This window comes from Calliphora vicina, chromosome 1 (assembly GCF_958450345.1).
Source record: "Calliphora vicina chromosome 1, idCalVici1.1, whole genome shotgun sequence".
Taxonomy (NCBI): domain Eukaryota; kingdom Metazoa; phylum Arthropoda; class Insecta; order Diptera; family Calliphoridae; genus Calliphora; species Calliphora vicina.
This window is the reverse complement of record NC_088780.1, coordinates 2,441,340-2,459,185: the sequence shown is the minus strand read 5'-3', so window position 1 is coordinate 2,459,185 and position 17,846 is coordinate 2,441,340. Positions and strand designations below refer to the sequence as shown.

The 17,846-nt window shown below is 27.6% G+C and overlaps 2 protein-coding genes across 2 annotated transcripts in view; one reads left to right on the top strand and one right to left on the bottom strand.

Annotated features, from left to right (window-relative positions):
* Positions 1-17,846, top strand: part of Fer2 (48 related 2) — a 62,478-nt gene that overhangs the window by 23,675 nt on the left and 20,957 nt on the right. The gene's annotated exons all lie outside the window — the stretch shown is intronic.
* On the bottom strand, positions 13,829-15,676 carry LOC135964050 (organic cation transporter protein). The gene is made up of 4 exons (XM_065516106.1): positions 15,597-15,676; positions 15,145-15,487; positions 14,936-15,079; positions 13,829-14,878 (listed from the first exon to the last, which is right to left on the bottom strand). Exons 1-4 carry the CDS (start codon positions 15,613-15,615, stop codon positions 13,912-13,914), a joined length of 1,473 nt encoding a protein of 490 aa, XP_065372178.1. The 5' UTR covers positions 15,616-15,676; the 3' UTR covers positions 13,829-13,911.

Sequence of the window (17,846 nt, the reverse complement as noted above, 5' to 3'; positions counted from 1 at the left end):
AAATAAGAAAATATGTACAAATGTATTGGATTGGATTGGATATGATTTTGTTTGATTTGTTTTTTATTGAAGGCGTATGAGTGTTCTAAAATATAAAAAATGTAGTATGTAAATGTGAAAGGTGGCGAAGGTACAAAATGCGTATGAGTGTTATTTTATATAGCAAAATTAAAAATTACTTATACTTCAGGTGGATTTGAAGCTAATATATAAGTAGTACATACATATATTTTAGCTTTTGAATATAATAACACTGTCCAACAGCATTTTTGGAACAGAATAACGACCCTATAATTCTAAAAGAGCATGTTAAGTAGATCATTTTTATAGAATAAAGTTATAGTACGGCTGGTCTGAATTTTTTTTACAGTGGGACAAAGTTTTAATTTCTTGGTCGAAGGGTGCATTATGTTAAATGAAAAATATGGTGTAAGTTTGTGGAGCTCCTGATGAATAAATATAAGCTTTTTGTATAAGTAGTTTTTATTGGTGAATTACCTAGGACTTGAAAATTAACAGTTTAGTGAAATTAAATAATTTTATGAATTTTTCGGACGTCATTTACCTTAACTAAAAAAATTATAATATAGGGATTTTCAATGAACAAAAATATAAAATTTTAATTAACGTAACATTTTAACGGTTAAAGTTGTTATAATAAAATTAGGAAATATTGTAGATCCAAATATGATTAAATCAACAGCATTATAATTTTTGACATTTTTTGTTTTCAAATACCGAAATTCCTAAAACGGCTGAGCATTTTTTTTAGAAAATTGATTACTGTGTCGTTATTTACCGTGTATGTGGAGCCTTTTCGTAGCTTTGCCTTTTTAGAATTTTTTACTCAAATCTAATTTTTTTAAATTTTAAATTTGGATAGGTCTGGTAGCGACTAGGTCTGCTTAAAAAAACCAAGTTTTACTTTACACGCTTTTGCATTAAATTTTTTTTCTACAAAAGAAAAAATATAGGGACTTTTTTGGGAAAAAATTAAAAAAAATCGGTCTTTTTTACATTTTGAAATTTTTATAGGTACGAGATAACTGTTTATTCAGAATTTTATCCTTTGTTCAAGGATGATTTTCTATGATTCTATATCTTGTTGTAATGAGAAACGGATTTCTAAAAACACTTTAAAATCTGACTTACAGAGTTAAAGTTATTAACAGTTTTATTATAACTACACATCTATTACGTTGTTACGTTTTAACCTTTTAAAAACGGTGGTTTATTTCCTTTAAACACAACAGTTTAAATAGTAACTCTCTTTTAATACACACTGATGATGTTAAGTCTAACAGCGCCTACAATACACTGACTCTTTATGCAACTAGCTATTACTATTTATACACACAGTGTCATCTTCTAGTTGCTTTAGAGCTTTTATCAGTTTTAATGTTAATATTAGCAGCTATAACATTTAATGTTGTTATACTTATAAACAATGTTAATAACAGCGTGATATCAACATTGTTGATTAGTAGATGTTTCGAGCACTGGAAGTGTTTATAAACATGATGAATATTGCAAGCAGCCATTACAGACCATTAAATTCAAACCATTAATTCAATTTCGTAACAATATGAACTTTTTAAAGCCAAACTAAAACGAATTTTAATATTCTGGAGAACTTTAAATTCTGTAATCTTTCTTTTTATTTCGGATTAGTCCGAATAATTTTTTTTGGCCGAATATTAGGTTAAATTCGGTCTAAAATGTTGCAAACATATATGATTTATTAAATACTAGCTTGACTTTAGCTCTTCAAGCTTTTCCAAAAAAAGTCTCTTATTAAGAAAAATTAGAAGTGAAAAGAAAGCAGTAAAATTTAGTTCTTTGAGTTTTCCTAAAAGTTGCTCATACTTGAAAGTGGAAAGAAGGTAGTGTTGTTAGTTATTGAAGTTTCTTCAAAAAAAATTATTATTAAGAAAAATGAGATGTGAAAAGGAGGCAATACATATTAGGGCTACCCCTAATATACATACATATGCATATTTAAGCGAATAAATTCTTTTAAATTACTGTTACAAAATATCATTATAATGTGTCACTACGGTTCAAAACAATGTACTACTCACCACCCTCAACAAAAACCAAAAAATTAATATACAAATTTCGATACAAACATACATACATACATACGTAAGTATAAGTATTTATACATAATTTATACAAACATACATATTAACATACTCGTACACACATATTTACATTGATATGAATGTGAGTGTTGAGTAGTTATCTATCTATTCGTACATAAAACCAACAGTCGCTGACCGTATTATTGTCTCAAATGGATTATTGTTATTGTTGTTGCTGTTGTTGTTATTATTATTGTTATTGTAGTAGTTGTTGTTATTTGTTGTGTATAAAAAAGTAATTGATTAAATTGAATTTAAGTGGTGATGAAGATGATTGAAATGTGATGCGATGCGATGAAATGGGATGGAATGAAATGAGTTGGTTGAGATGTTTACAACTGATGCCGGTTGATTGTGAATTTGTTGGGGTAGTACAGTACAGTACATGCATTCATACATACAATAACTACATCCATCCATCCATACATGTTTTTGGTTGATCTTGTTGTTGTGGTCAATTTGATGTAATCAAACAAAATCAAATAATATCATTTTTTTTTTCCTTTCTATTAGTTGTTGTCTTTGTCATTGTTTGTTTTAACATGAACAAGATTAAGATTGAGGAGCTACACCGACAAAAATTCAAATGTGTGTAATTTACGATTATATTACAGTATTAAATTGTATGAGTAATATTTAGTACATACGTACATACTTACATGCACAATAAATACTTAGTTAAAAAAATCATATACATACGTTGAATTCAAATATTAAAGAACTGCTATTATGTTATTTATGTGGGAAACTTAGTTTACCAATGACATGTCATAACACCCTACACCATTTGCACAGCTATGACTCAGTGTTTTCATTCAAAGAAAAAAAATTAACTAACTCACTGCTTGTAGCAGCAGTATCCAACAATAACTGCAAATTATTTACTAGAATTCCGTTTTAATAAAATAATAACAGTTTCGGGTAAAAATTTATATAGAAAATTTAGTATTTGCAATATGTTTATCAAATAAAACAGTAAACGTATTTCAATAGTCCAGGGAATTTAATAAAGATGGTTGCAAAATCATTTTTTTTAAGGATAATTTATTTTAAAATGGGCAATTGACATGCTTTAATATCAGGAGTAAATAAAGCTTTTAAAAACAAATAAGGAAATTTCGATAGAACCAGTTTTTTAGGCTGAAACCGAATCGAACCTAATATACGTCCAAAAAATCAAAATGTAGTATTAATTTCACTTTACATTTTGGACTCGATTATTCTTTTTTTTTCATTTTGAACTGAAGTAGAGTTTTTACAGGATACTGGGAAATTTTACAATAAAATACAAGTTTATGTAATGTTTTATTTTAATTTATTTATTTTTTATTATTTTTACAATATAAATAAATATATGAATACCTATGTATGTTATGTTGCATATCAACAAAACAACTAACATTACTTGTAGTAGGTATTTCGTTTATTGTATTAATTCAATTTTATAGCACTTGACAAAAATTTAATAAAATTTTCTTATAAAAATTACACTGAATTTATGATCAGCACTTAAGATTGCTGCTTTATTGTTTTCCCGTTTATACGAGTAACAACCTATTATTTTTATCAATGGCCTTGAATTAAAAATATATTTAATGGCATCTAAATAAATGGGAGAACGAACACATATTAATGTCTTTTTGAGTTTTTCTTTTTCAAATAAAGTTAAATTAAGATTTAATTTAAGAATGTGTCAACAAATTTCACGTACTCTTTTATTTTTTAACTACATACTATTATATATATTTATTTTGAGTTTTGATTTTTATTACATTTTATATGTTAATCTTTTGTGGTTTACTAAAAAATGTGAAGATTATTGTAATGATTTTATTATAAAATAAAATTCCATAATATTTATGGATTTCAAAACAAAATTCAGCAATAGTAACATCGTGTTGTTAAAGCATATTTTTGGATATTTTGTTTTTGTTACCCTTAATACTATAATTTTGCATATTTTGAATATTTCACGCTTAAGAGCATATTTTTCACTTTTTGATAAATCAGTTGGTTTGGTTTTGAACTGAACAATAATTACGACAAAACAATAATTTTCGTGTTCAGTGACCACAGACTAAGCAAATGCATTTAAAGTAACATCAAGTCAGTCACTTTAAATTTCAGATACTTCAAGAACATTCAATGCGTTATACAATTCTGTGTTCAGAGTGCAATACATGCGATAAAAATGATAATATGATTCTATTATGGTTGTTATATGACCATAATATTACTAATATGTAGTTAGCATCATAAAATATCATAATATGGTTCTATTTAAGCATAATATTATCATGTGTAAACATATAAACATATTATTGTTCAACGATCATATCATATTAGTAGAACAACCATAATATGATTCCATCTCAATCATAATATAATTATGTAAAAACTTTATAGCTGTTATAATAATATTATATTTGAGCCCAACCATATTATGATACCACCAGCTCAATCATAATATTGTTTTTGATCATTTTATGCTTGTAGCCTAATGATCATATTATGGTTGAGCCCAACCATATTATGATTACAGCTCAATCATAATGTGATTGTTTTTGATAATTTTATGGTTTTAGTCACATGTCCATATTATGGAGCATTTTTGTTCATGTCAAGGTTATAAATAGTACATATAACAATATTTTTTCGGTTCAAAAATATAAAAAAGGTAATCTGTAATAATTTATACAAAATCAACTAGTTTCAATAGTGTTGGAAAATTGCATTTTCATATTCCATATTTTACAACTGTGAGCAACCAACTTATATTGTTCTGTTAAATACTTAAGAAAGAGCTGTTAATTATTCGATTTTAATTGTGATCCAATAAAAGTTTATCGGTTATTTTTATAATTTGAGTAATTGATAAATTTTTAAAATTTCATCGCATAACGAGTTAAAGTATTATTTGAATAATTTAAGAAAATATATTGAAAACCAGAATATTTCCAATAATTTGATTGTTAACAATGAAGTAAAGTACAAACATTTTAATTATATGACTTTTTTTACACATTTAATAAAAATTATTGATCAAAAGTTTTTAGAATTTAGATGTCAAAGTATTTTTCAACCGTATAAGCAAGGCTCTCAGTTAATTTGTATGGCGCGCTATACAATATCTTTATGATATCCCCATAATTTTTTTGTTATGTTATATTTTTCAAATATGTTAAAGGTAAATGGTATTATTAGGAAAATTATAGATATATAAACCACTGAATTGCTTGAAAATATGAGTAAATTTTTGTTTAACACCCTTGCATGGACTTGACTTAAATTTTTTAAAAATAAAATTAAATTTTTCTTAAAATTATAAATGCACATTTCATATTTAAACATTTCTCTACAAAACTGCATCATTTGATTTTCGAAATTGAGAGTTTGAAAAATTTACTTTTTGGCACCAAAATCACTCTATGACTATCTATGGAAAAAATAGATTAATAGATTGAACAGATATTCGTACTTTCTTATTCCTTCCTAATATTAACTAGTCACAATGTTGTAATGTTTTAACTAAGTTATCTTGGAGTTTTGATCCAAAATATGAGTAGAAATTAGTTTCTAATAAAATTTTACAATAATAGACATCATTGTTTAACATTTCGAATTAATAGCTTTGTTTCGTTTGGATATTTTTATTTATATAAATTATTTTTTTTTTTAATTTTAGCTTAAAAATAAATTAAGTCAAGTCTGCGACAAATATTGAACAAATAATTTTTCATTCTAAATTGAAAAATTTAATTTAATTCATTTATTATAATTACTCTGTAATAATTCAAAGAATACCATTATTTTATTTTTCTCGAATTCGAATAATTTTTATTCGAATGACCCTAAGTAATCTTGAAATAATTGTAGTTTTAATAATTTCTTCTAGATTGAAACTCAAAATTATGCATTCAAAAATACAAATTTGAAAACAAGTTGAAAATAAAAAAATTTAATAACGATTTTTGTGCTTTGAACAATTTTAAGCTTAGGTCCGCAACATGTGTGCATTTAGTCAAAAATTCTAAACAGGTTACCGAATAAAAACCTAAATATGAGCTTAAAACGATAAATCAAGAAACGTGGTGCGATACAAACAATCTCTTTGAAAATTCGTGTTTAGCTTATCAATTTTTATAAATCAAGTTTAAGTGCAAGAGAAAGAAGATTTTGCAAATACATTTTTACTTTGTTGAATAGTTTTTTTTTTAATCGATATTGAATATTTGAATTTCTATAGATACACATTTTTAACATACAAATTAAATACTTGCCGCATAAATTTAGCATTAATTAAAATAACTTTGCATAATCAGTATTTATTTAATTCTACATATTTGTATTTACTTGTACTCACTTGCCATTAAATTGTCTTTATATTGTGGGGGGCCTTCTGCTTTAGGAATAATTCGTATTTGTGGTGATCCCGACAAAAGTTCAACAACCTCCTCATCGCCATCATCATTTTGCACATTTTTATGATCAAATTTATGTTTAATTGACATTATAAGTGTTTTGTTTTTGTTGTTGTTGTTGTTGTTGTTGATATTTTTAGTGCAATAAATGAGAATGTCTTTGAGTTTGTGTCTGGTGTATTTATTTTTTTATTTTCTATTCTATTTTTAAAATTTAATTACAATGAATGAAACTACATATAGATTTCATTTCTTACGGCACTTTTTTATATTATTTTTATTATGCTTTTGTCTGAGTTAATAATATTAAATAATAGTTTTCAAATTAGTATTTTAGAGATTAAAATACAATATTAAAAAAATACAGCAATACTTTAATAAATTTCTTAAAATTATTATCAATGGTGCCAGTATTTGTTTGTGTGTTTGTATTAAATCAACAATACAACAATTAATCACAAAGTTCTCCCCACTTTTGCGATTTATTTCAATGGCTTCTCCTCATCTCGTGTGTGTAAATAAGTTTGTATTTTATTTATTGTTTTTTTTTAACATTTTTTGCCGTTATGTTTTTTTGTTTTTGCTTGTTTTGTTTTGATTTCTTATCGTATTGAGAATAAACAACAACAATAACAAAAAATAATGACGTTGCTTTAAACAAATTGCAATTTTTTTTTAAACCACGTTTTTTTATTATTTGTTTACAATTTGTCACTTTTAATCATTTGTAGCTAGAATTTTGTTGTGATTTTCTTAAAATTTTTAAAACTAATTAATTAATTGTGGAAATTAATTTTTTATTTTATTTTGTTATTGTAATTAAAATTTAATTACGATTTTTCTCTTAAAAAGCACCACGACATGAAATAAAATTATTTTAATTTGGCAAATTTTGTATTTTCTGTCAGAATAATTGTGCGGTCTTTTCTACACTCTTTGCCAATATGATTTCAAATGTTTTGATTAGAGAAATGGCCCAAAATACTTCCCGCTTTTTGTTGATTTTTAAAGACATACATACATATGTATGAGTGCATGTATGTGATTGCTTTTTATGTTTTTTTTTTTTTTTTTTTGTCTCTACATATTTTGTGATGTAATACCTACACTCACATATTTACTATGAACGAGGACAATCTAAAAAGTAATAAAAAATTTTATAAATTTTTAATTCTCAATCCATCCACTTTGGTGCCTTTTGTATATCAAAACTACATATCGCTCATTTGATGCAACAACGTCATAATTCAAAAATCCATATTTCGAGTTAATTGCACAATTGCATAGTAAATAATTCGTTTTAATAACTGACAAAATCTTGTGAAGTACTTTAAAAGTTACACGCCGAATCGCCATAGCATTTTGTCCTAATTTTTAATTGTTTATATTACTTGCAATAACGTATTATTTTAGTTGTGTGTTGATATTAATGTTTTAACCATTGACAGCGTGACTTGGGGAGAAAATGAAGAAAGTACATAGTTTTGATGTTCTGAAATAAAAAATAAATTATTTCCAATTCAGAATTTGATTTTAAGATGACAGAGAAGAATTTTGTTATACTTTTGTTATAAAACTCGGTTAACGAGAACCTTTGAAAATCTACAAAAATTTGCAAAATTGACAATTAAACTAGACTGCCTCAAAATCTATTCTTTACAAGTTTTCAACAATGTGAGTGGCGGTTGTACAACGTTTTAGTATATTTCAAATATTTATTATTTCTTTCTATAACATTTTTAAAATCGTAAAAAATTGAAACCGTAGTAAAAATTAAATCCGATTAATTTTTACTACATAAGATAGATATCTATTTGTTGAAATTACGACTTTGGATCGAAAGTGTATCGTAATAATATAATTAATAATTATAGTTGAGATATATAATATAATAAACTTATTATGTTGTGGAACTGTTAAGATTGACTTCGTATGCTTTTCAAAAAACTAAAAAAAAATAATTTTAAATTAAGTATTTCTTGAAATCAATGAATGATTTGCTTTCATAAAACATTAGTTGACACCTTTATTTTTTATATTTTTTTTTAGGTTGATTTGTTTTTTTTTTATTTGTTTTGTAGCAAACCACAACCGCTTCATTAATAGTGGTGGACCCTTGCACGTGCCCGCGTAATTAAAAAAGAAAACCCTGTGTGTTTTGGTTTCGGTCGGTGCACTTGATTTCGATTTATCTTGTGTTTTAAATATAATAGAATATAGCGTTTGTTATTTTGTGTTTGCATCCGAACAGAAAACAGATGAACCGAATTGTTCAATACTTTACAACAATTTATTTGTTCGTTCGTTAAAATTAGTTAGTTGACACTGGCAATAAACGTCCGCAACCGTTGTTTTAAGATTCAAAACTGAACTGAGAAAATGTAGACCATAAATGATATTGTCCATTCCAGCCGTTGGATATTTATTTATTTGTTTGCTTATTTTTTCGCATACAAATTGTACACAGTTTACATACAAATATACTCGTACATACAAACCTATTGCATACATACATTGTGTGTTTGTTTGTTTTTGTTATTTATTTATTTTTTTGGTTTTGTGTTTAAGCTTGAGCTTGATAAGCGTTCACCAAAATAGTCGCACGGTAAGCTTCATTAGCTGCTGCTGCTAAAACTCAAATGTGTTAAACACACAAATGAGAAACACTCTTTCGCGTTTAACCAGCCTTTAAAATTTGTGTTAAATTCATACATATGTATTGTCACCTGAAATGCAAAAGGGCGTAACAATCAAAAAATTCAAAATTGGATATTGGTACAGCGCATCAAGGCACTCGTCTTCAAAAATATTTAGCTTTCTATTTTTAAAATTAACGACTTTATTGAAGAAAGAAAATCATATTTGTAACCATAACACTTTAAATTTTATTATGTTTTTTGTCTCTCTTTAAAATTTAAAAAAAGTGTTGATAGGCTCTTTTGCATTTTAGGTGACGGTATGTACTTGTACTTGTACATCCATCCATACGTAGTATATATTTTAATTTTTTACTATTATTATTATTTTTGCACCATACATTTTTACACTGCGAAAAACTGATATATTTTAGATTATTTTTTTTATTTTTTCCACAAAATATATAATATAATAATAACATATTCAATATAGATCAAGGAGATGAGCACATACATATCGATGGCTTAATATAGAAATGTATCTCAACTATTAGTTACTTTACCGGAGAAGGAAAAAACTCAATAATATCAGAAAGTGAAAGTGAAAAAAAACCACTAAAAATTTGTTTTATATCAAAAAATATTTTTAGAAAAGTTGTTTGTTTTATTATCCAAAAAATATGCATTCAACTTTAAATGAGTTAGGTGTTTTTCTTTCAAACGAATTTTTAAATCAGTTAGGGCTTTTTCTTAAATTACTGTAAATCTGTTATTCGTCACCATAGGAAACTGATTTTTTTTAAGGGAGGCCTATTTACCAGAATATGTAAAAACCCCGATTTTGAAAAAACAAGATACGTTCTTTCTATATTAAGCCATCGATATATGGGTTGTCAATTTTTCGAGTTTAATTTTTATCGAATAATATTTTAATATTAAATTTAGTTATCATTGGAGTAATCGATTAATTTTTAAAATTTCCTCGTTTATTCGTACGAATAAGGAGTAAAATATATTATTGATATAGTTTTTTTATGCACGATAGAATTTACGAAAGTCTTAACTGTCAAACGAACTATCATAATGCGCTCACTTTTTAATATTTATGATCAGTATACTCTGGCAAATCAAATTTACTTTGAAAATCAGTTATAGACTTGTCGCAAAATTGTGTTCAGTGAGGCTCATTTTTGGCTCAACAGGTTTGTTAATAAACAAAATTGTCGCATATGGAAAGATATCAATCCACACAGACCCTACAGACTCCATCCTAATTTCTTAAAAAATGAAGCCGGACCTCTGGAGATTGTTACAGCGCCATGATCAATGATTTTTGCTTGAAAATATGGTTAACATTGATCCAGACGTGATGTGGTTTCAACAGGATAGCCATCGATTTGTTGATTTCGAGAAATGGTCTTGTCAATTGGCCTTCAAGATCATGTGTTAAATCACTTCTCGATTATTTGCTGTGAAGCCATGTGAAGTCACTGGTTTATGCTGATAAACCAGCAACAATAAACGTATTAATTCATGTTAAATTTTTTATGAACTGATTTAAAGTCATTATAATTTTGATTCCAAAGTATTATTAAATGTTTGCTTCGTTATTATAATGTACACACTCTAATATTTTTCTCTGTGTATAATATGCACATGTACTAGGGATGTAATTCGAATAAAAATTATTCGAATACTCGAAGAAAAATAAATATTTTATTCGTATGTCATTTGATCAAAAATTTTCGAATAATCGACCACTCGACTACTCGAGTTTATTAATTCCATGCTTAAATTGTATAAAATAACTTATATAAATAACAAGTGATAGTGTGTCGAAAATATGTATATACCCACCTCATTTTATATAAAATCTTTTATCTGATTTGGTTCAATTTCTCCTTGCTAAATCATGAATTTAAATGTTATCGGGTACAAAATATGTAATTTATTAACATTTATTTTGTTATTTAACAAAGAATTTCAATTTGGAAATTATAAAATTCGTTTAAGTCAAAAGAGTCGATTAAAATTTAAGTCGAATAATTGACAACTGTAATGCGTACTCAAAAACAACTCTAGATTATATGTGTGTGTGTATGAACATCTGTACAAACATGTCATGTCCCCTTCTTATTACTAGAATTTTGTTTTCTATAGACATCAATTGTTTTTGCATTTTACGTTAGAGCAGAACACACACACACACATATAGACAGCAACTCTCTGTTGCAATTTATTACATTGAAATGACATTTTTTAGATCTTTATATTTGTTGCTACTGTTGCACTAAAATCAATTGGGTCCTTAGAATAGTGTTAAATATAAATAACAAAAACCATTATATTTTATTTTCAATGTCCATTTCAAAAGTCAAAACTTATTTTTAGCGTTTTTTTTTGTATCTAATTAGAAGTTCAAAATGCGTTTCTTTGTATTATTTCATCATCATTATAAATTGTGACTGGTCTTTTTGGGTGGTCATATAAAACAAATGAATTTGCATTATTATCTAAATAACAAATTATCTTTGTATTTAAAACATCCTTAATTATGATATTTCCGGTAATTTATGGATCTAAAATAAATCGCGAAAAACATTTTCTCAAAAGTTGTTTTTTTTTTTTTTAAAAAAAATTTGTTATTCGACAAATTGAAAACAATATTTTCCTAAAAAGTTTATATACATACATATGTGTGTGTGTACATTATTTCGTTGACTTAGTCGGCAAATAGGAGGCACAAAAAACATGTCTGTACTTTTAAATTAAAAGAATTAAAAATAAATAAAACAATTCATAGGTGAGGTAAATCATCATAAAATGTATGATGGTCTTTGGGTAAACTTGATTTTGAAAATTGTAAGTCTTCGTATTTTCTAGGTGTTTTTTTTTATGGTAAAGTTTTTCCATATTTTTATTTATTTTTTTTTATGTAAAATTTTCCAATCTTCAAAGAATGGAAGTTTAAAATACATATATGTATGTATATCACTATTTGGAGTGTATTCAATAGCACGAATATCCGTTACTTTGGAATCGCCTTTACCCTGGTAAATTATGTATGTGTTTTTTTAGTTACACCAGCATTCTACATTAAAAACTCTATTTGCATAAAAAGTGGACTTATCATATTTGGCGACTAAGCCAATGATTTTCATAAAAAGAGTTTTTCAGCTTAAAAATTAAAAACATTTTTTATTTTAAGTAGAATGCAAATACGGCGTATTTTAATTTTTATCTTGACGATATACTGACATACAAAAATTATGTTAATTGAAAGTATGTATATCGTTACGAAAAACGATAACCAAAGATTGAGAAAATGGGGCTAAAAATAGTTAAATACCATGTGTCATGGTTAAATACAAATTTTGTTTCTTTTGAATTAAAAAAAGAAAATTATTCAGTAAAATAGAATAGAGAAATGCTCATAAATTTATAGAGTGAAGTGACCTTAGCCTAATAATTAATAACCTCTAAAAATGCAACTTAATTGAGAAGTATAACCTAAAGTCACATTTTTGCTAGTCAGCGCTTTTTTCACTTTAATGTCTTTTTAATATAATTTTATTCAAATTGCTACTTTTCATCTTATGATTAACGCAAAGTAGTCGACGTCAGAGTTGATGAAAAACTGTTGGCGTTTTTGAGTATATTTCATTAATTATCTAGACGAAATATATCGTTACCGTAATATAGAAGGTCCCTAACTCGTGTTTTTTTTTGTAAGTCCAGATTTTCGTTTATTCCGATAAATGGTCCGCTCATATATCATATTTAGCCAAAAACAAATCACGAGTTAGGGCCTTTCTATATTAAGGTAACGATATGTAATTTTATATTTAATGTCCTCCTTTAGGCCATGATTTGTACTAGTTAACTTAAAACTTATTGTAGATAACATAAGTTGGGTGCAATCAAATCAGATGAGTATTTAGTTTCCAATTTCAATTTATTTTACATATAATTCTGTTAATATAAATATTTTCCTACTGTTAGCAGAGTATACGATCTCATACGATCATAAATACTGGTAGTTGGAATCAATCACTGCGTATAATTGAGATCTCAAATCAAATAAAATATGATTATAACAATAATAAGTAGGTATGTAGTTGCATACTATAGGGTCTGAAAATAATATTTCCCTTTGTTACAATTTAAAAGATAAAATTATTATAGTTTTTAGTGCCGAGCGCAAATATGTTAATTAAAATTTATTAATATCAGCTCATATATTTTAACTCTAAAGAAACATAAAGATTAAAGTTTATCTGAATAGTTGAAATATTTCAATTTAACATTTTAAAACAAATTAGTTTAATTTTTTGTTTACAAATATGATGGTGCAGGTAAATGTAATTTTCAACAATTTTAAATATTAATTTTAAAAATATTTAAGTTTTGACTTAAATTACTTATGTAAATATCAATTGCAGTTTGAAAGTGCAATTTTAAAATAAAATTAATTAATATTTTTGGAACTTTCCTAGTTGTGTAAAAATTAGTAATCGCGAATCTATATTTGATGGAAATAGCTGTTTAGTAATGTTTTTTTAATTAAAATTTTTTAATTTTCTCAAATTGTTCAAATAATTTTCATAAAATATACGAGTAGTTTACAAATTTTTTAAATTAATTTGTTTGTTTAATAAAAATATATACCAGATATTTTGCCGTTTACAAATTGTTTAAACATAAAAATGGTTATTCGTTGCGTTCCTTTTTGCCGAACTTTTCACCATCCTCAATAGTCTCAGGAAGTGGAAATCCTCGAGTTTCTGGCAGAAAAAATGTTAAAATTCCACCCAATAATGAAACTGTGCCAAAAATTAGTGGGGGTAGAAAATAATACACTTCTGCTAACTCGGATATAAATGGTGCCAACATTGAACCAACGCGTCCGAAAAAGGAGCACATGCCTACTCCATTCGAACGCACTAAAGTGGGAAATATTTCACCCGCATAAAGATAAACATTGGGAAACGTTATGGCGGCACCAACCAAGCCAATAGTAGCAAATGCCACAACTAGAATCGAACTTAAATGCTGGAACATAGCTATGACCAATAAACCGCCGGCACTAATAAAAGTAGAAATGATCAGAGTGAGACGACGGCCCAAGTATTTTGTCATAAAGACACAGATTATGGTGCCCGGTATACCGAGAAAGCCTCCTATGGCGACATTTAAAAATATATTACCAGCCAGTTTGGAAATGTATTGGGAGACACCGAAGTAAACAGCACAAACGTTTAACCACTGATAGGCCATGATGATAGTTTTCTTGCGCAGATTAGGCGAACGAAATAAATCAAATAGATTGCCTTTCTTAGGAGTGGCTTTAGAAGACATGGTTCGGTAGGCCTCTTCGATTTCAGGCCTTATTCGTTCAGTAGGCATTTTATTAGCTCGTGCGATTTTTTCCAGTAATGGAATAGCCTCTTCGAGACGTCCGGTCGTGAACAACCATCGAGGCGATTCAATGCATAGCCATATGTATATTAGATATACAACTGAGAATGAGGAATAACTTAAATTGAACCACCTCCAGTGTCGTAAAAAATACGAGAGCAAAGGCAATGAAGCATGACCCAAATTAAAGGGAATTTGATACAGTATGGATATGATCTCTCGTTTACTCACTCCAATAATTTCCATTATGAGAACAAAACTGCAACATTTTAAATTAATTAATACATAATTACACCTCCGAACAATTTTCACTCACCTGGTTGTCATGGTACCCCCGGTAGATAAACCAGCTAGAAATCTGAACAGCACATAGAACCAAAACCATTCAGCAAAACTCACCGTTACACCCGTGATCAGTTGTAGCACACAAGCAGTTACAAACAAAGGTCTACGTCCATATCTTGTTATACAAATATTGTACATTTAATGGGCATATAAAAGCAAAAGGCTTGTCATCACACTTACCTATCAGCCAATATTCCAAATATAATATTACCTAGCATTATGCCGAACATGACCATGGTCTGTGAGAAACTCACCCACGACTTGTAGCCACACTCCAGGTCGAACTGTGTTACTATGGTCTCTTCGAAAACACTACGATCGTATTCAGACGTTTTGCACTCCTTCTCACATGGATCAGCACCTTCGGGATCAACGCAAGTGTAATTTGTTGGCGCGGCCAAGAATACATGACCTACTTGCACCCAACCAGTTGGAAATTTAGATAAAAATATCAACATACAAAACCAAAATTGATAACGTCCCATGTCACCCAAATGTACAATAATGGGATCGATCTTTTTCTCTGCACAAAAACAAAAAACGTTTTAAAATATGAACGTATGTATTTAAAATTAACTTTTGTTTTTATAAATATATGTCCATATATGTACTTCCGAACTATATATACATACCTTCCGATTTTGGTTCCATTATTTTTAAATAGAAAATACAACTGAAACAACAAATTATTAATTAAAAACATATGTATAATGACGTTTCAAAATTTGAATTCATGCTTTTTTTATTATTGTATCCCAATAAGCATTTTTACTGGAAATCAAGTTGAAAAAAACAAAATGTTCACGTGCTTGAATCTTTGGGGTTTTGGTGCTTACTGGGATTATTTAAATACAATGTAGTCGGCACTTACCATGATGTAATAAGTAAGGTGAGAGCGTTTCGACAACAAACACAATATTTCTTGCTGACAAATGCATAGCTTTAGTCTAAATTGAATTTGTCAAATAAAAAATAAACAAATTTTATTTTGGTATAAATACCTATTTCATTTGAATATTATCCGGCAGATTTGTACAAAATCAGAAAGTGCAATTAATTGGTGGAAAATTAAAGTGAATTTTAATGATCTAGCAATAATAAATAATCTTTGACAAAACCGTTACCAATGTAAATACAAAGCTTTTGTTATTTTTGCATATTAACTAAAAAACGGCCGTTAAATTTAAATTATATTTGAAAAAGAGCAACGGTTTAATGGTGCTTTATCCAAATTTCATTATAGGAAATCATTTTATTCACATTTTCATTCATGTTTTTTGATTTAAAAATTTTTTTCTTTGAAAATAAAATTTAATATTTTTTCAAAATAAATGCAGTTTGACAAAACCCAAGCACTTTCAAAATAGATAAATAAAAATCAGCTGTGTTGTTGATTTCACCTTACTGCACTTACGTAAAAAGTTTTTTGCTGTTTATCATTGAATATTGTTGACGTATAAACAACAGGCCCGATCTGTTTGAAGTTTTAAAAATCAATAGAGGAAACATTAGCCTTTCAGGATTTTGTCGGCAGAGATGTCAAATGTAAAACTGAAACGCTTATTTATCTCATTTTTATATAGTCGCCATCAAAAAATGTGGAAGTATATTTTGTTGTAATAAATTGTATGTTGTTTATGCGGCAATCCTTCGTAATAAGATAACAAAAATATGAATATGATTTAAGTTGCAACATTGGAATTAATTAAAATCGTCAGATACGAAACACTGTTTGCACTAAAATATGAAGCTTTACAGAAACACTTAATTGACAACAACATACCACCAACAGTTTTTCTGTCTAGTTAATTCACAAACCTTCAATGATGAAAACTTTGAAAAGCTTTTTTTTCATTTTTCTTCTACCACACCCACACATACACACACAGTTTTATCACTCGTCTTTCTATCCATTCAGTTTGGTTTTGTTTTTTCTTGGTTTTAAACATTTGAAAAGCACAAGTGAGAATCAAAATATTTTTTTTTGCAATAAATCTGCCAATTTTAACTGGCTAATTCCGATTGGCATGAAATTTCACATAAGCAAAAATGAAAAAATTCAAACAATGTCTTTCCTTAAGTCCACAAAAAGTTTCTTAAGGAACTTTTATAAGGTTTTTATATTTTTTGAAAGGCATCTCAACAAGGACATATAGAAAAATACAAAATTTTGGAGAATTTGACCAACGATACAATACCGGTTGAGCAACTGTTTTTCCCGATGTATAACATAAACAGCATATCTAAAGAATCACTTGTAAAATTGTCTGCCTTTAAAACCCAACTGACATTTAATTATTTTTATACCCTACACCACCATAGTGGGGAGGGTATTATGCGTTTGTGCAGATGTTTGTAACGCCCAAAAATATTAGTCTAACACCCACCTTAAAGTATACCGATCGACTTAGAATCACTTTCTGATTCGATTAAACGATGTCCGTCCGTCCATCTGGTTGGCTGGGTGTCCATGTAAACCTTGTGCTCAGAGTACAGGTCGCTATTTTGAAGATATTTCGATAAAATTTGGTACATATTATTTTTTCGGCCCAAGGACCAATCCTATTGAAATTGGCTGAAATCGGTCCATTATTTCACCTAGCCCCCATACAAATGTACTTCCGAAATTGGATTTTGTCGGTCATAAATGTTTAATTTATAAATGTATCTCCACAAATTGCGCTCCAAATAAGTTTTATATATACAAAATTCATGCCACCAAATTTTGTTACGATCGGTCCATAATTAATGTAGGGTATTATATGGTCGGGCTTGACCGATCATACTTTCTTAATTGTTTATAATTGAAAATATTGTATGTTATGTTATTATTTATTTATGGTATGTTCAATAACAACAACCATAGAAAATAGACATAGAGC

Coding starts and splice junctions, on each gene's coding strand:
- LOC135964050 (XM_065516106.1), bottom strand. Junction 15,080..15,144: donor TTTGGAATATTGGCTGATAG/GTAAGTGTGATG, acceptor TTGTATAACAAG/ATATGGACGTAGACCTTTGT. Junction 14,879..14,935: donor GGGGGTACCATGACAACCAG/GTGAGTGAAAAT, acceptor AAAATGTTGCAG/TTTTGTTCTCATAATGGAAA.